The 16,232-nt window shown below is 34.7% G+C and overlaps 1 protein-coding gene across 3 annotated transcripts in view; it reads right to left on the reverse strand.

The window, feature by feature from the left end:
* Positions 1 to 3,525: 3,525 nt before the first annotated feature.
* FBXL4 (F-box and leucine rich repeat protein 4) overlaps positions 3,526 to 16,232 on the reverse strand; it is a 140,540-nt gene continuing 127,833 nt past the window's right edge. For all 3 annotated transcript variants that reach the window (XM_027856442.1, XM_027856425.1, XM_027856434.1), the window contains exons 8-9: positions 9,188 to 9,500; positions 3,526 to 4,047 (exon numbers count right to left, since the gene is read on the reverse strand). In XM_027856442.1, coding sequence (XP_027712243.1) covers positions 3,884 to 4,047; positions 9,188 to 9,500 — 477 coding nt within the window. In that variant the 3' untranslated portion in view covers positions 3,526 to 3,883. The remainder of the gene's footprint in view (positions 4,048 to 9,187; positions 9,501 to 16,232) is intronic.

Below are 16,232 nucleotides of genomic sequence, written 5' to 3' on the forward strand. Positions count from 1 at the left end.
GGCACAAAAATTCACTGAAGAAAAGAACTTCTTAAAAAGCAGAATTGGCCAAATGGAAAAACAGGTACAAAAGTTCACTAAAGAAAATAAATTCTTAAAAATTGGAATTGAGCAAATAGAAGCTAATGACTCCATGAGACATCAAGAAACAATAAAATAAATTCAAAAGAATGAAAAAGATGGAAGAAAAAATGAGGTATCTCATTGGAAAAACAATTGACTAAGCAAATAGATCAAGGAGAGATAACTTAAGAATTATTAGGCTACCTGAAAACCACTTTCAAAGAAAGAGCCTAGACATCATATTTCAAGAAATTATCAAGGAAAACTACCCTGATATCTTAGATCCAAAGGGTAAAACAGAAATTGAAAGAATCCACCAATCACCTCCTGAAAGAGATCCCAAAATGAAAACTCCCAGGAATATCATAGCCAAGTTCCAGAGCTCCCAGGTCAAAGAGAAAATGCTTCAAGCAGACAGAAAGAAACAATTCAAATATCATGCATCCACAGTCAGGATCACACAAGATTTAGCAGCTTCCAATTACTAAAGTAGAGGCCTTGGTAGATGATATATCAGAAGGCAAAGGAGCTAGGATTGCAACCAAGAATACTCAGCAAAACAGAGTATAATCCTTCAGGGGGAAAAGGATATTTAATGAAATGAGGACTTTCAAGCATTCCTGATGAAAAGACCAGAGCTGAATAGAAAATTTGTCATTCAAACACGAGACTCAAGAGAAGCATAAAGAGGGAAATATGAAAGAGTAATCACAAGGGGCTCAATAATAAAGTCAAAATGTTTACATTCCTATATGGGAAGCTGATACTTGTAACTCCTAAGAGTTTTATCATTATTAGGGCAATTAAAAGGAGTTTATGTAGACAAATGGCTTGGATGTGAGTCAATCATATTGGAATGATCTGAAAAAAAATGAAGTGGTAAGAAAGAGAGATGCACTGGGAGAAAAGGGAAAGGAGACATAGAATAGGGAAAATTTTCTCACACAAAAAGGTGCACAAGGAAGAGCTTTTACAATGGAGGGTAAAATGGGGGATGGGGTGGAGGGCAATGCTCGAACCACATTCTCATCAGAATTGATTCAAAGAAGGAAGAATATACATACACACTAAATTGGGTACAGAAATGTAACTTATCCAGTAGCGAAATAGGATGGAAAGATGAGATGGTAACCGATGATTAAAAAAGAGGGCAGATTAAGGGAGGCAGTGGTTATAAGTAAAATAGACTTTTCAGGAAGGCCAGGATAAAAAGAGTGAGAGAAAGAAACAGAAGAAAATAGGATGGAGGAAAATAGACAGCAATCGTAACTGTGAATGTGACTAGGATGACCTCACCCACAAAACAGAAACAAATAGCAGAATGGATTAGAAACCAGGAGCAGAATCTAATGTGCTTCAGCTGAAGTAAAAAAGGCAGGAGTTGTAATCATGATCTCAGACAAAGCAAAAGCAAAAACAGATCTAATTAAAAGAGATAATCAGGGAAACTTCAATATGCTTAAAAGTACTAGAGACAATGAAGTAATACCAAAATTTTTATAGCAAGTTTGTCTGGAAAAGCCCTCATTTTTCAAATATATACTAATTATAGAAGAGTCAAATTTATAAAAATTAGAATCATTCCCCAAATGATAAATGATCATAGAATATAAACATGGAGTTTTCAGAAGAATCAAAGTTATTTATAGTCGTATAAAAATGTTCTAAATCACTACTGATTAGATAAAGACAAATTAAAACAACTCTTGAGATACCATACATACCACATGAGAAATGATAGAGGGGATGAAGGAAAAATAGGTACACTAAATGAACTGCTGGTAGAGTAGTGAATGGTTTAACCATTGTGAAGAACAATTTGGAATTATGCCCACAGGACTATAAAACTGTGCATACCCTTTGACCCAATACTGCTACTACCAGGTATATATCTCATAGAGATAAAAACAAAAGAAAAGAACCTATATGTACAAAATATTTATAGCAGATCTTTTTGTGATGGCAAAGAATTGGAAATCAAGGGGATGCCCATCAATTGGGGAATGGCTGAACAAGTTGTGCCATATGACTATGATGGATTATGCAATAAGAAATGGCGATGGGAGTAGTTTCAGGAAAACATGGCAGGACCTGTATGAATTGATGCAAAGTGAAGTGAGAGGAACTAGAAGATCACTGTGCACTGTAACAGCAATGTTGTAAGGATGATCAACTGTGAAAGACTTGGCTGCTCTGATCAATACAGTGATCCAAGATAATTCCAAAGGACTTACGATAAAAAAAAAATGCTATCCACCTCTAGAGAAAGAACTGATGAACTCTGAGGGCAAATTGAAGTATAGTTTTCTCATTTTCTTTATTTTTCTTGCTTTTTTGTAAATATGGCTAATAGGAAATGCCTTGCATGATTTCACATGTGTAACTGATATACTGTATCAGAAGGCATAGGAGGGAGTAGGAAGGATGGAGAGAATTTGGAACTCAAAATTTAAAAAGAAAAGAATGTTAAAAATAATCAATTAAAATGTTAGAAAGTTTTTTTTTAAGTTTCATTCAAAGCATAGTTTACCTCAGTAGTAAAACAGAAATTCGCCAATCCATTATTAACTTGGGGAATTCTTGTATATCACTTTCAAGCTCTTATACTATAAAAATCATTAAGAACACTGAAAAATAGCTGGAAAACTAACCAGCTTAAATTCTCCATTTCTGTTTTTTGTTTGTTTATTCTGCTCATACTGTGATGTCAGTGTTAACTGTAAATAGTAAAAGTGCCAAATTAAGGTAGCAGGAGAAAGGAAAAAAGTCCTGAACAGGTATCAAATTGGATACTCAATTTATGAATGAGAGTTGGATGTGGTCTTGTTCTACATAAAATGAGTGTTTTCTCTTTTATATCAGTCAACTATTCAATCTGGGGAAGAGTTGCTGATATATTATCTTGGATCATATATTTTTCAGTGTTTCATATGGTAAGCAGATGCAGTACAAGTCAACACAATCCAAGGTGACAGGAATTTGAGAAGAAAATTGCTTTGGGGTTCTCTATACATTATCTGTTATGTGACAGTAAGTACTTGACACCAATATTATATATACAGTAGCTAGAAGAAGTACATAATTTTCTTTCCTTTTTGTTTCTGCTACACATTCCCAGAGGGTTCTTTTGTACATGTACTATATCATTAAAGGTGTACTGTAAAACAGCACTGTACGTCATCTTTTTAAAACGGAATACATACCTCCTACCAAATATGTTACAGATTAAAATGGGTAGGTCCAAGTCTATTCTCCCTTCACCCTCAAAGAAAAAATTAGAAGTAAGTAAAATTTCCTTCAAATTTTCTTTTTTCTATGATAAAATATTACCAGGTCACAAAAACTTCCTAGTAAAAGCTGATTTTAAAGTTCCATAACTCAGTAAATAAAGGCATCTGATAAATATCAGTCCTCATTGTTAGGTGTGGAAAATTAACTTTATTTTTACATAAATATCACAGTACTTTATTACACAAAATGCTCCTTTACATATGGGTTAAAATTTTTACATTAGAAGTAAATTATTTTAGGTTGAATTTGTAACTACTGATTAAAACATGCATTACCAGTGATTAATGAGCAAAACAACCACTAGATACAGAATAATAAGAATTATTATTAATTCCCCAGCATGTTCATATTACATTCTTGTATAGATGCCCCCTATTTTATGAAAATATGATTTTATCTTTTTCTTTGATTTGAGTAATTTCTTATTTTCCTTTTAAAAACTATATGTCCATTTCTATCTACTCCCAAAACAAACAAAATGAATCACATGATGTCAAATTAATTCCATGGCAGCACATAGACTGGTGAGTCACTGAGTGAAGCTTTTTTTAATGAACACATTAGGAAAACTGGCATTCAGTTCTAGAACAACTCTATTATCAATCTGTGAACAGAAGGACACATCAAGTAAAGAAAGATTTTTACAAGATTCCAGCAATTTTCTTAAAGATGCAGGGCTTACCATTCTTGTCCCTGTCAAGAAAAAAAAAAGGTTAAGTAAATTGTTTATTTAAAAATTTGCTTTTAAGAGAATGACTTCATTAGGTATTATTATTTCACGGAAAATGAATTGCTCTTTTAAAGACTCAATATAAATTTACATACTTTTGATCACTGAAAATTCCTGAGATAATTTAATGATTTCTATTTTTAATTTAAAAAGTTTGGATTTCCTATCCTTTATGAGGTTTGGACCTTGAATTTTGGCAATACTTTTCATGTAGTATGAAGAAAAATGCTGGCTATGTACATTCCTATTTTCTCATTCTAAAATAAGTAATACAGTAATGGAAGTAATTTTGGCCCAACTAGGGTTCCTCAGCAAATAATGAACTGTGACACATGAGGAAGATTTTAAAGGAAGGACTACAAAGTCATAAAAAAAAATCAACCTTGAGAAGTATGTGTAAGTTTCTTACAGATGACTATTTCCTATTAAAAACATTTTAAGAAACATGCAATTAGAATTTGGTTTGATTACTGTTAACTGCCACCTATGACTCACTGGTGTAGTAGAAAAAGTACTGCTTCTGGAATTAGAAAACTTAGATTCAAGTTATCATTCTATTTTTAATTAGCTTATGACCTTACATTAGTCATTGAATATCTAGGCTTCATTTTTCTCATCTGTGAAATGAGGAGGCTAGACAAGATAATCCTCAAGGTCCTACCTTTCTTTAATATTCTGTAAGAGTTGATCTTTGCTCATCACTTTTTCAATAAAACTGCCCCCTTCTCGATATCCTTAGTTATATTTATTGATACCACCTTTTAAAAGTCACCCAGATCCAAACCCTTAGTCATTTTTGACTCCTCACTCTCCATGCCCCCAATTCAATCAGTTGCCAAGACTCATAGATTCTACTTTCATAGTATCAATAATATGCCTCTTGTTCCCTCCAGTCACATTGACACAATCCAGTCAACTGAGGTTCTTATTATCTCTCACCCAGATAGCATCTGTAATAACAAGTTCTTGTCTCCAGTCTTTCCTCTCTAAAACCCATCTTTCAAGCGGCAGCTAGGTGGCACAGCAGATTGAGTCCTGGGCTTTTAGAGTCAGAAAGAACTGAGTTCAAATCCAGCCTCAGACACTTCCTAGCTCTGTATTCTGGGCAAGTCACTTCTTGCCTCATTCTTCTCAAATGTACTGTGTAAATGTAAAATGTAACACCTACCTCACAAGATTGTTTTGAGGATCAAATGAGATAAAATTTCTAAAGCACTTAACACAGTGCCTGGCACATAGTAGATTCTTAATAAAGATTTATTGCCTTCCCATTTCCACAAATAATCTTCCTACTGAGTATCCCTGACTTGGTCACTACTGCCCTATATAAAAAACTTCTGTGATCCCCACAGACAATAGTATAAAATGCAAACTATTTATCCTCTTATTCAAGGCCCAACACAATTTGGGTCTAAACTACTTTTCCAAATTTATTACATTCTACTCTCTTTTATACACTATATTTCAGCCAAATCGAATCTCAGTGCATTCATATATAAAACAGAAACACTCTCCCCATATCACTGTTGGTTGAAATCTTTCTCTTCCTTCTAAGATCAGCTCAGAAGTGACTTCCTCTATGACATAGTCACTGATTTCACAGAATCCCAGAGTTGAAAGAGACCTCAGAGACCATTTTATCCAACTGTACAAGGCACATATAGTCCCTTATAAAGGCACCATATGTATATAGTTTCGAAATGCTTTCTAGAATGGCTGGACCAATTCACAGTTCCACCAGCTGTATACAAGTGTGCCTGTTTTCCTGAAGCCCCTCCAACAAAAGTCATTTTCAATTTTTGTCATCTTTGACAATCTGGTGGGTGTGAGGTTGAACTTCAGAGATGTTTTAATTTTCATTTCTATTATGAATAGTGATCTGGAACATTTTTTTTACATGACTGTTATACTAGAGCTTGACTTTGATCCTTTGAGAAGTTCTTGTTCAGATCTTTTAACCATTTATCTACTGGGAACAGATCTTGTTCTTATATATTTGAATCATTTCCCTAGATATCTTGAATAGTAGTATTTAACTTATTCACGTTCATGACATGTTATGATTGTTGACTGTGTATTTTTCTCCATCATATCCTTATAATATTTCCTCTCTTAGTACTTCTCCCCCACCTTTACAATAAAGTGATAAAAGTTAAGGAAGGTGATTAACATTAACGATTTAAACTGAAGCAATCTCCTTTCTGTTCATCTTATTTAACCAACTTGATATTCCTTGAAGATAATTAGGTTTTGAAATGACACTCGTTTCTTCTCATCCTATTATAATATTCGCATAACCATATCATGTAGCCCCTTCTAACTGCTCAAATACATCACCTTTCTAGGATTCTCTTGACTCTTGGGTCTGCATTTCATAGTTTCTACTCAGCATCATCAGGAATGCTTTAAAGCCCTCTATTCTATTAAAGATCCATTTTATTCCCTATAGGATTATAGTTATTTTTCCAGGGTAAGTTATTCTGGGTTGTAAGAAGCCTATATCTCTTGTCTTTTGGAGTACTGTAGCATGGTGGGGTAGTGGATAGAGTGCTGGGCTTGTAGTCAGAAAAACCTGAGTTCTTATCTTGCCTCAGACCCTTACTAGCTATGTGACTTTGAAAAAGTCACTTAATCTTTTATTGCTTCAGTTTTTACATTTGTAAAATGGGGATTAATAATAATATAGGGTTGTTGTGAAGATTAAATGGAATAACATTTATAAAGCACTTAGAAAAAAGTCTAGCACTCAGTGGCCACTTAAACATTATCATCATCATCATTATTATTATTAATTATTAGATCTCCTCTCATTTATGGTAGAAGTTGCCAGGTCTTGTGTGATCCTATTTCTGTTTCCTTGGTACTTGAACTCTTTCTTTCTGTCTGCTTGCAATATTTTTTTCATCTGGAAGCTCTGGATTTTGACTATGACATTCCTGAGGTTTTTTCTTTTGAGTTTTTGCTTTAGCTTTTTTTTCTTTTCAGGAAGTGATTGGTGGATTCTTTTTATTTTCACTTTATCTTTGGTTCTAATAGATCTGTGTAGTTTCCACTTATTATTATTTTTTTAAATACAATTTCTAGGCTTTTAAAGAAAGCATACCAAGATTCTAAAATTATCTCTTTGAGCAGTTGCATCCCCCCCCACCACACACACACACACACACACACACACACACACACACACACACTTTTTCAATCTCTGGTTTTGTTCTATAATTTCTTGCCATTTCATAGAGACACTGATTTGTGTCTGGTCATTATAATTTTTCAGGGCTTCTGTTACCTGGATAAGGTATAACATCTTCTGTTCTTAGTCATTTATTTTCTGTCCACTTCTTTCTTTCAGAGCTTTTATTCCATTTTTATTTCTTTCTTTATTTCCTCAGGTATTCATGTAATGCTTGTGGAAAACCCCATCTTTTCCCTATTGAGTTTCTACTTGAATTTGTGGTAGAGATAATCTTTTTTAGGTTGAATTTTCAGTTGAATATACATACACACATATGTATATATGTACGTATGTATATATTGTGTATGTATGTTAGCAGTCAATACCTTCTGTTTAAGGCAGTTAGGTGAAGCTGCTAGATGCCACAGTGGAGAGTAGAAGACTCATCTTCCTGAGTTCAAATCTGGCCTCAGACACTTACTAGCTATGTGACTCTAGGCAAGTCACTTGGGCAAGCAGCCTTAGGCAAGCCTGTTTGTCTCAGTTTCCTCATCTGTAAAATGAGCTGAAGAAGGAATGGCAAACCACTCCAATATCTTATTGCCAAGAAAATCCCTAAAGGGGTCACAAAGAGTCGGACACAACTGAACAACAACAACACAACAATCTTCTGTTTACTCCCATCTACAGGTAGGTATAATGAACTCATGAGCAGTCAGGTGGCACAGTGGTTAGAGTGCTGAGCTTGGAGTCAGGAAGACTCATCTTGCTGAGTTCAAATTTGGCCTCAGATACTCACTAGCTGTGGGACCCTGCGTCACTTAATCCCAATTGCCTATGTCTTCATCTCTAAAATGGGCTGGAAAAGAAAATGACAAACCACTTCCAATATCTTTGCCAAGAACACCCCAAACAGGGTCATGAAGACTTGGCCATGACTGAAAATGCCTAAACAAACATAATGAACTCCTAGGTATATGTAAAGAATGTTTCATATGATGAATGTATGAATTTAAGAATGAGAGAGTGAGAAGGGATTTAAAAACATCTGTATTTGGGCAGGTGTTCAGTTGTTAGATCTTTAAAGATGGCAATTCCACAATTTCCTTTAAGAACCAGCTCACGGTTTAATCTAAGATTGTTCAGACAGATAGATAGATAGATAGATGGATAGATAGATAGATAGACAGACATAAATATATCCCTTATACCACAGCTTAAGTACATTTCCTAATATTCTATGCTCACTGAGATTACCTACTCTTTCATTTCCTTGAAAATCACTATTAATTAAATTCAGTCTTCTTACAAGATTAGTAATTACAATACTTGTAGTCTGATTTGTTTTTGTTCCTGTTGTTGTTTGTTTGCCTCTGGAATCCTGATATCACTTCTATAGTGAGATCCTATAAAGAAAGTTCCTCTACTAGTACACATATGCAAATGTCTAGCAACTTATCCTCTTACAGAGTTGTCTGGGTAACTAAGAGCTTAAATGACTGTCTAGGGCCAGACAGTAAATATTTGTCGGAGGTTAGACTTGAATTCAGGTCTTCCTAACTTGATCTTATATTTGTTAGAGATGTGACTTGAACCCAAGTGTTGCTGATTTGATATTTTAATCTTTCTAATGAGTATTATCATTTGGTCCTGTAACTGTCTCCCATCTTCTTTTCTGATCAACTTCTAAGATCTCCCAAATGATCAACATTATGGTTATAATTGTGCTTTATGGTGATGGCATTATTTTAAGGATATATTGAATCCTTAAAAAAAAATTACTCTCTATATTTTTCTGCACTTTGTATGGTACCCAACTTAGAATGCCAAGTTTGTACTCAGTCAGGATGTTCTTCCCCTTCTCCCCCACAAAAGTTGTTTCCATATCAAAGAAAACTGATTTTAAGATAATTTATAGACTATTTCCTTACCTAATATATCTAGTTGCCGTAAACGAGAGCAGTTATTAGCCAGTTCTTCAATATCTGTGTCACACACAGATCTGTTGGCTGTAAGAAAAAGCTTTTGCAAGTTTGGTAGTTTCCGTGCAAGGTTTGCAAAGCATCCAGTGCTGCTCTGTAGGGTAGGGCACCAACCAAGATCAAGTTCTTCTAAAAGCTGACATCCAGAAGCCAGTTCTGCTATACCATTTTCAGTAATATTCTTGCATCTCCAAAGATCCAGGGTACGGAGTTTCTTGCATTTGGCTCCGATCATACTGGCTATCACATCATAGTCTTCAATCTGTGAACCAAACAAAATCAGTATTTTATATACTTTTATCCTCAGAAATGTACACTTTTAAAAATACTATTATAGTCTTAATTACCCACTAAAGTTTGCAAGAATGTGTTTGTGTGTGTGTGTGAGTGTGTGTGTGTGTGTTTCAGAGAGAGAGAGACAAACAGAGACAGACACAGAGACAGAGAGACAGAGAGAGGGAGATTCTTGGCTTTTGTCATACCAAGGGAATACCTTAACAGTTGCCATAACCCCAAGGCTCTTAGTTGTTGTAGAAATTCCCCTCCTCATTGCCATGGTTTGGCATTTTCTTCCCTTTACTCTTCTCTTTTTCTCCCAACCTCCAATTGCTTGGGGCTGATGATCCCTACCTAGTTTCCTAGGCAGGAACAGAGTGGGGTATAAGTTAGCAGTACTAACAAGTGTAAAAGAGGAAAGGGTCAACCCTGAGACTCCTCTTCCATTTGACCCAATCCATCAACCCCCAGGCCTAGTCTGGTCTGATAATCCATTTCTCCTCCCCACTCCCACCCCACCCCATCCACTTCCTCATCCCCAGTCTTTATGGGACTAGTTCTGTTCTTCACCCCAGGGCCATATACCCCATCCCACTTTACTATAACAAAAATTCTGCCATTTTGCACTTATATGACTGTTTCTACAATGTCTGCTTGAAAAAAAGAGAAGGTGGAGGGAGGGAAAATAGGATGGGGCTTTTAAATTACTGCCTACTCCATGAATTAATGTGAAGTACCTATTCTCCCCTCTCCTCCCCACCCCGCTACGCCCTGGCCCAATTCCCAAGAGTAAAGAAAAGTAGGCAGATCAATACCTAAATATAAGAAAGAAAACTGGATGGCAGGAACTACTTGAGGACTTTTTCTAGGGGTTTATAGTAACAGAAAGCACTATACCCATAGCTCCCTGACCACCACCTCCTGGAACTCCCTTCTGGGTCCCTCATTCTACCTTAATCCCTTTCTTGCACCTAATCTCAAAATCCCTTGTTCCTGGTCCCACCTCCTCCAAGTCCTATCCTGTTAAAGATGCCACCAGCAGTGTGTTTATGGCTATGAGTGGACTTGCCTGGTAAGTGAAGAAAGAGAATATCCTGTTTCAACTACAAAAAAAATGGGATAAATGGCATCTCAAGTTGGAATTCTGTGAACAGTTTTGTAAACATAGACACACTATTACATGATGATTAACTTCTATATCACTTTACTTTTATAGATCATAGGATGACATGGCTATTTTGAGGAAATTACCTACCATTACTTATAACACTGTTTCTATGGGAAATGTTTCAAGTTTCTAACACCAAATCTACATCTGAACTTTTCAAACATGACCCTTTTGCAGGTTGGTTATCTGTATACTCATTAATTCTTATTAATAAAGATTCTTATTAATTCTTATTAATAAAGGTCTGCCCAATAACGCTTGACCGTCTTCAGCATACCATAAAATGACAATAGAATGTTCGCTATTTAATAGAAATTATTTAATGAAATTCTATATATAATAAATTCATGAATTAAAGACAAATTCATTTTAAGGAACAGCATCATCAAGTTTTATAGAATTGAGGGGTCCTAATACTGTCATTTTGTGCCTACAATTAGACTTCTGAACTTCAACCCACTGGAAGATTCTCCTACTAGATGTGTTACTATAAACTTCATGCACTTGCTGTTTACCTAACAAGAATTTTTACTTAATTAAATTCATTAAACATCATCTATGTATGGTAACAGGCCCTAATGAAGAACAGTAGTAATCAGTTAAACAAACCATTAGGTTTGGAATTTAATGGATACGACTGGTATAATCTACTACTGTAATCTGTCAGTTTTAATAAGTTACTAGACAACTACAAGCCACAAAAACTGGAGTTTGGAAATTGCTAATGAAAGACTGAACATTTTAATCCTTAGCTTCATGTGTTGCCATCTCATGCTGCTGACGGATACTGAATAAATGTTGCCCAGTTGCCTGAAGAAGAAAAAAACACAATAAGGTGATAGGAAAAATCAAAATTATGTGTAAATGAGTTAATCTGTATAAAATGCAGATTATTAAAGTATTATTAAATATTAAAGTATTTTGAGGCTGGTGAAAAGTCCAGCAAAATTATTAAAGTTTTAAGTACTGCTATGTTCCTTATGGGAATAATATGAGAGCAACAGTGAAATGAATGATATACTAAGAGTTTCCCAGACCGTCTTATAGTTTCACTTTCAGAATACTTATTTCATTATTTATTTTTTACTATAGAGTATAGCTGTTAAAATTTAATATAATAATATTTTGTCAGGAAGTTATTTATTTAAAATATGTGATTTTAAAAGTTTTTCATGTCTTGTTACAACTATAGGCCAAAATTCTTATTAGCAGAATATTTCCTTTTTTATAATGAAAGTCAAAGAAAAAATGGAATCAGAAAGCAAAATGGGGTATAAGACATTTGTTCCCTTAAGTGAAGAAACCTACATATAATAAGTTCTACATATTGGCTCCTATTACACTGGCTATCACATCATACTCTTCAATCTGTGAACCAAACAAAATCAGTATTTTATATACTTTTATCCTCAGAAATGTAAACTTTTAAAATTAAATACTTTTTAAAAAGTATTTTTAATATTAATGGAATAGTTTTAATAAGGTTGAATTTGTGACCATTGGATATTTGCAAAATGAGTTGCTATCAGAACAATGGGCAGTACTGAATATAGAGTTTTCTATAACTGATGTGACAAGCATGAAACTAGGTTCTAGCAATTTATAGTCAATTGATAATGTACCATTGGTATCTTGCCTCACTTCAACAAACGTAACCTGCAAGAAATGTTGACAGGATGAAAACCTGGTGTGATCTGAAGAAACTGAAGTCTAATGATAATCAGACCAAATATTTTTAAGCTGTGAAGACGTGTGTATGTACGTATGCATGCATGTATATATACACATACCTCCAGTAGCACTTCTGAAGAAGTAAGGAATAATTATACAGCACTTGTTCTCCTAAAAGTTCAGAGTTCTCATATTTATTATCACATTGATTTTCACATACTTATTACTTTTAAAAACAATTTTTGTAGGGTCAGGTTTCATAACTTTACTTTTCAGAAAGAAAAAAAAAATAAAGTCCAAAGAGTAAAGGACTTGACCAGGGTTACACAATTAGTGGGCATCAAACACAAGAATATAAAGCTAAGTCTTCTGATTGTCAAACTGGTAGGTAGTTCCCTTTCTGATATATGGTGTTGCCTGTTCCACACTAGCAAGAGCTTCCAAGATGAACACAGATATCTTTCAGAGGCAAAAAATGAGCTGAATACTACTGTATAATTACTGATGAAACTTTATATAAAAACCAAGTAAAAGAATGGCTATAGATCATCTCTTGATAAATAAGCACTATGTTTTTAGAATTGTCAAAACACAGAGCATATGGCCAACTTTTATTTATAAAGGGGCTTATTACTAAGTGAGTAGCCTACTAAAATTCTCCTTTTATTTTTTTTCTCCTTGTTTTTTCAATGGGCTATTTCACTGCTATTTAGCATAGCTGCCAAATAGAAGACAGTGTAGAAACTACTACTTGCTAAAAGATACATTAAAAGGTTTGGTAGGGAAGAAGGTTAAAACTTGCCAAACTGCAGTATAGAAGAAAGAGGCCTAAATTGGGAGGATAGAGTAGGGTTGTGGTCCTGGCTAAGCTACTGTTACATGTCCTTAGGTAAGTCAAACTCTAAATGAATCTTTCTAACTAAATTATCTCTAAGGTTCCTTAAATCTTTAAGATTCTAGAAGGTGTTTTCTATTTCCTACAACTTTGGCATTTTAGTTATTAATACTGTAATTATTTAATTACCACAAGTAGTAAAAAGTATGCTACACAGAAAATGTCTTAAACTAGAAAGAGATAATAAGAATATACAATAAGAATAGAGTTGGAAGGGCACTCAGAAGTTATTTAATCCAACTCATCACCAACTTCTTAGCAAGGCAGTCCATTTCATTTTTGTAAAACTGTTAGCAAGGTTTTCCTTATATTGAATAAAAATAGGTATCCTTATGACATCTCCCCATTGGTCATAATTCTACTTGTCTGAGCTAAGCAGAGGAAGCTCATTCCTTCTTTCACATTACTATTCTTTAATTTTTGAAGATGGCTATCATATCATGGATCATAGGCTCTGAAAGTGAAAGAGATCATTTAATCCAATTCCTTTATTTTGAAGATAAAGAAACTGAAGCCCTGAGATATTACATGACTTGTTCAAGCTCACAGAAGTAATAAACAACAGACCCAGAATTCACACACAGGTTCTAAATCTCCAAATCAAATGTTTTTTTCTGCTATGCCATGTTACTTTTTTATGTCTTCTTTTCTCTACAATAAACATCTTCAATTCCTCAATTGTTCTCCCTAGGGCATGGTTTCATGACCTCATACCATCCTGGTTACTCCACTCTGGAGGTGTTTCATCTTGTTAATGTTACTTCTAAAATGCCGTGCCCAGGACTAGAAACAATATTCTACATGTGGTTTGAAAACCTCAGAGTGCAGTAGTAATATTATCTCCTCACTCTGGAAACTACATTTCTATTCATGCAGCCCAAGATTGTATAGGCTCTTTTGGCTGTCAAATCACAGTAGATTTATATTGAGATTGCAGTTCACTAAAATCCCTAGGCTTTTTTTTTCACATGAACTACTTCTCTTCTATCCTGTACTTAGGAATTTTTAAACCCAAGTGCAAGACTTTACAGTTGGTTTTATCCCATTATTCCAATCTGTTGAAATTCTAACTCATTTACTCAGTATATTAGTTATCCTTTCCAGCTTTATGTCATCTAAAAATTTCACAAGTATGTCCTCTATATATTTTCCAAGTCATTGATTAAAGTGTTGAATGGAAATAGGTCAATTGCAGATACCCAGGGTACTGCAAAAGACAACTCCTCCAGGCTGACATTGATTGATTCAGCATTCTTTGGGGTCAGAAAAGTCTACACTCTTTTTCTATTTATTAAGAACTGAGACCTTTCCAAAGAGTTTCACTAATACTACAGTCACTGTAAAACAAAAGATAAAAAAAAATGACACCGACTAGCTTATTCACTGGTGAAGGCTTGTTTAGAACTCACTTTCATTACAATATTGTCAACTCATCTTCTGGAAATAAAATTAATTTCAGAAAATATTCAAGGATGATATATTAACTATCATCCCCACCTACCCTCTAACCTTTAGTTGTGATCCTAGATATAAAGAGCAATTTGAATATTCTATGAGGTAAACATTTTGATGACTTTATTCACCACTCAGTGTGGAGCTCACTAAAAGAATGCGGTAGGATGCTCCATACCAATTCAACTTTCATGTTTCAGGAACCTGCATAACAATAAACACCAGCTCTAAGTATATGCAGGTACAATTTCATAGTTTCTTCTGCCTTATCCCCTTTGTCTCGGTCCTCATTTTAAAAGCAAAATTATTTTGCAAAGACTTAATCTATATAATATCTTTGAGACTGCAGATTAAGTTTTCCTCCAAATGCAAAATTCTGCTGCTTAACAACCGCGCATCAGGGCCAACGTCCTAACTCTATCTCAACACTAAAATTTTATGTGTCCAACAGGGCTTAAGTTCTAATCCTAGACCAACATTCTATTTCGTAGTAGGTACAATTAAGATATTTAATAGAAGATATGAAACAAATTCAATCCTTCATAGTTAATATAGTGTGTTAGTCTGAAAATTAACCTGGAAAGAGGTCAAGAACCAGTCTTTACCAGGTAAATGCTACATGTGGTCACAAAAATAAAATTAACATGACAATACATTTACTAGTGCTATTCCAGCACTATATTAAGGTGTGAGGGTGGCTCTAGGTTCTCAAAAGCAAAGCTAAAAGAGAGGAACCTCTGGTGGACTCTATCACACTGTAAAATTATCTGAAAGGTTCATTCCTGAGATGTTAAACAATTCATTACATGGTTCACCAATGAAAATCTTATGCTGTCTGAAGTATGCCAGAAATGAAGAATGGTTTGCAAGAAACTAAGATTAATGTGGTATTAAGCTACTGGTAGCAAGTGCTCTCTACCTTACCATATTGGTGAATTTTGAAGACTGCTGTGAGACTTCTGGAAATTTTTCCTCAGAACCAGCTTATAGGTTATACAATAAGACAAGGTCACCAAAAAATGTGAATATAACGGGATCAAATAAAGGTGAATGCATCTCACTGCCCTGGTCAAATGGGTTTAAATGAAAAAAAAAAGACTTTTTTTTGGTAAACTGAGATGACAGTTACTTAGTGAAGAATTGGAGTATGGTGAGTAAGAGCAGTACTTCAAAGACAAACACACCTTGGAATACTGTCAGGAAGGAATCACTTTACAGGTGGTGGTGAAAGTATCATTTTGGCAATTATTTAGTGCTTGTGTACCAGGAAACAAACCACAGTAGTAACAATATTCAATTTAGGGATAAGCAAGTAGTTTAACTAATGAAAAAACACAAAAGAGTCCTTCCAAACGCAAGAAGACGGAACTGCCAAGATGAAATATAGCCATTGCCAGATTACTGTCCACTTCAGTACCAGCTACACATAAATACACTGTAGCTGGCCCCTGCAGCCTTACTCAGAAGCCTATGAAAATGACCACTGGATGTGACTCTTATTCCTAGGTCTTAGGTAGCAGCAGAATTCACTC

The sequence above is a fragment of the Vombatus ursinus genome, unplaced genomic scaffold (assembly GCF_900497805.2).
Source record: "Vombatus ursinus unplaced genomic scaffold, bare-nosed wombat genome assembly UNPS02000582.1, whole genome shotgun sequence".
Classification (NCBI taxonomy): Eukaryota; Metazoa; Chordata; class Mammalia; order Diprotodontia; family Vombatidae; genus Vombatus; species Vombatus ursinus.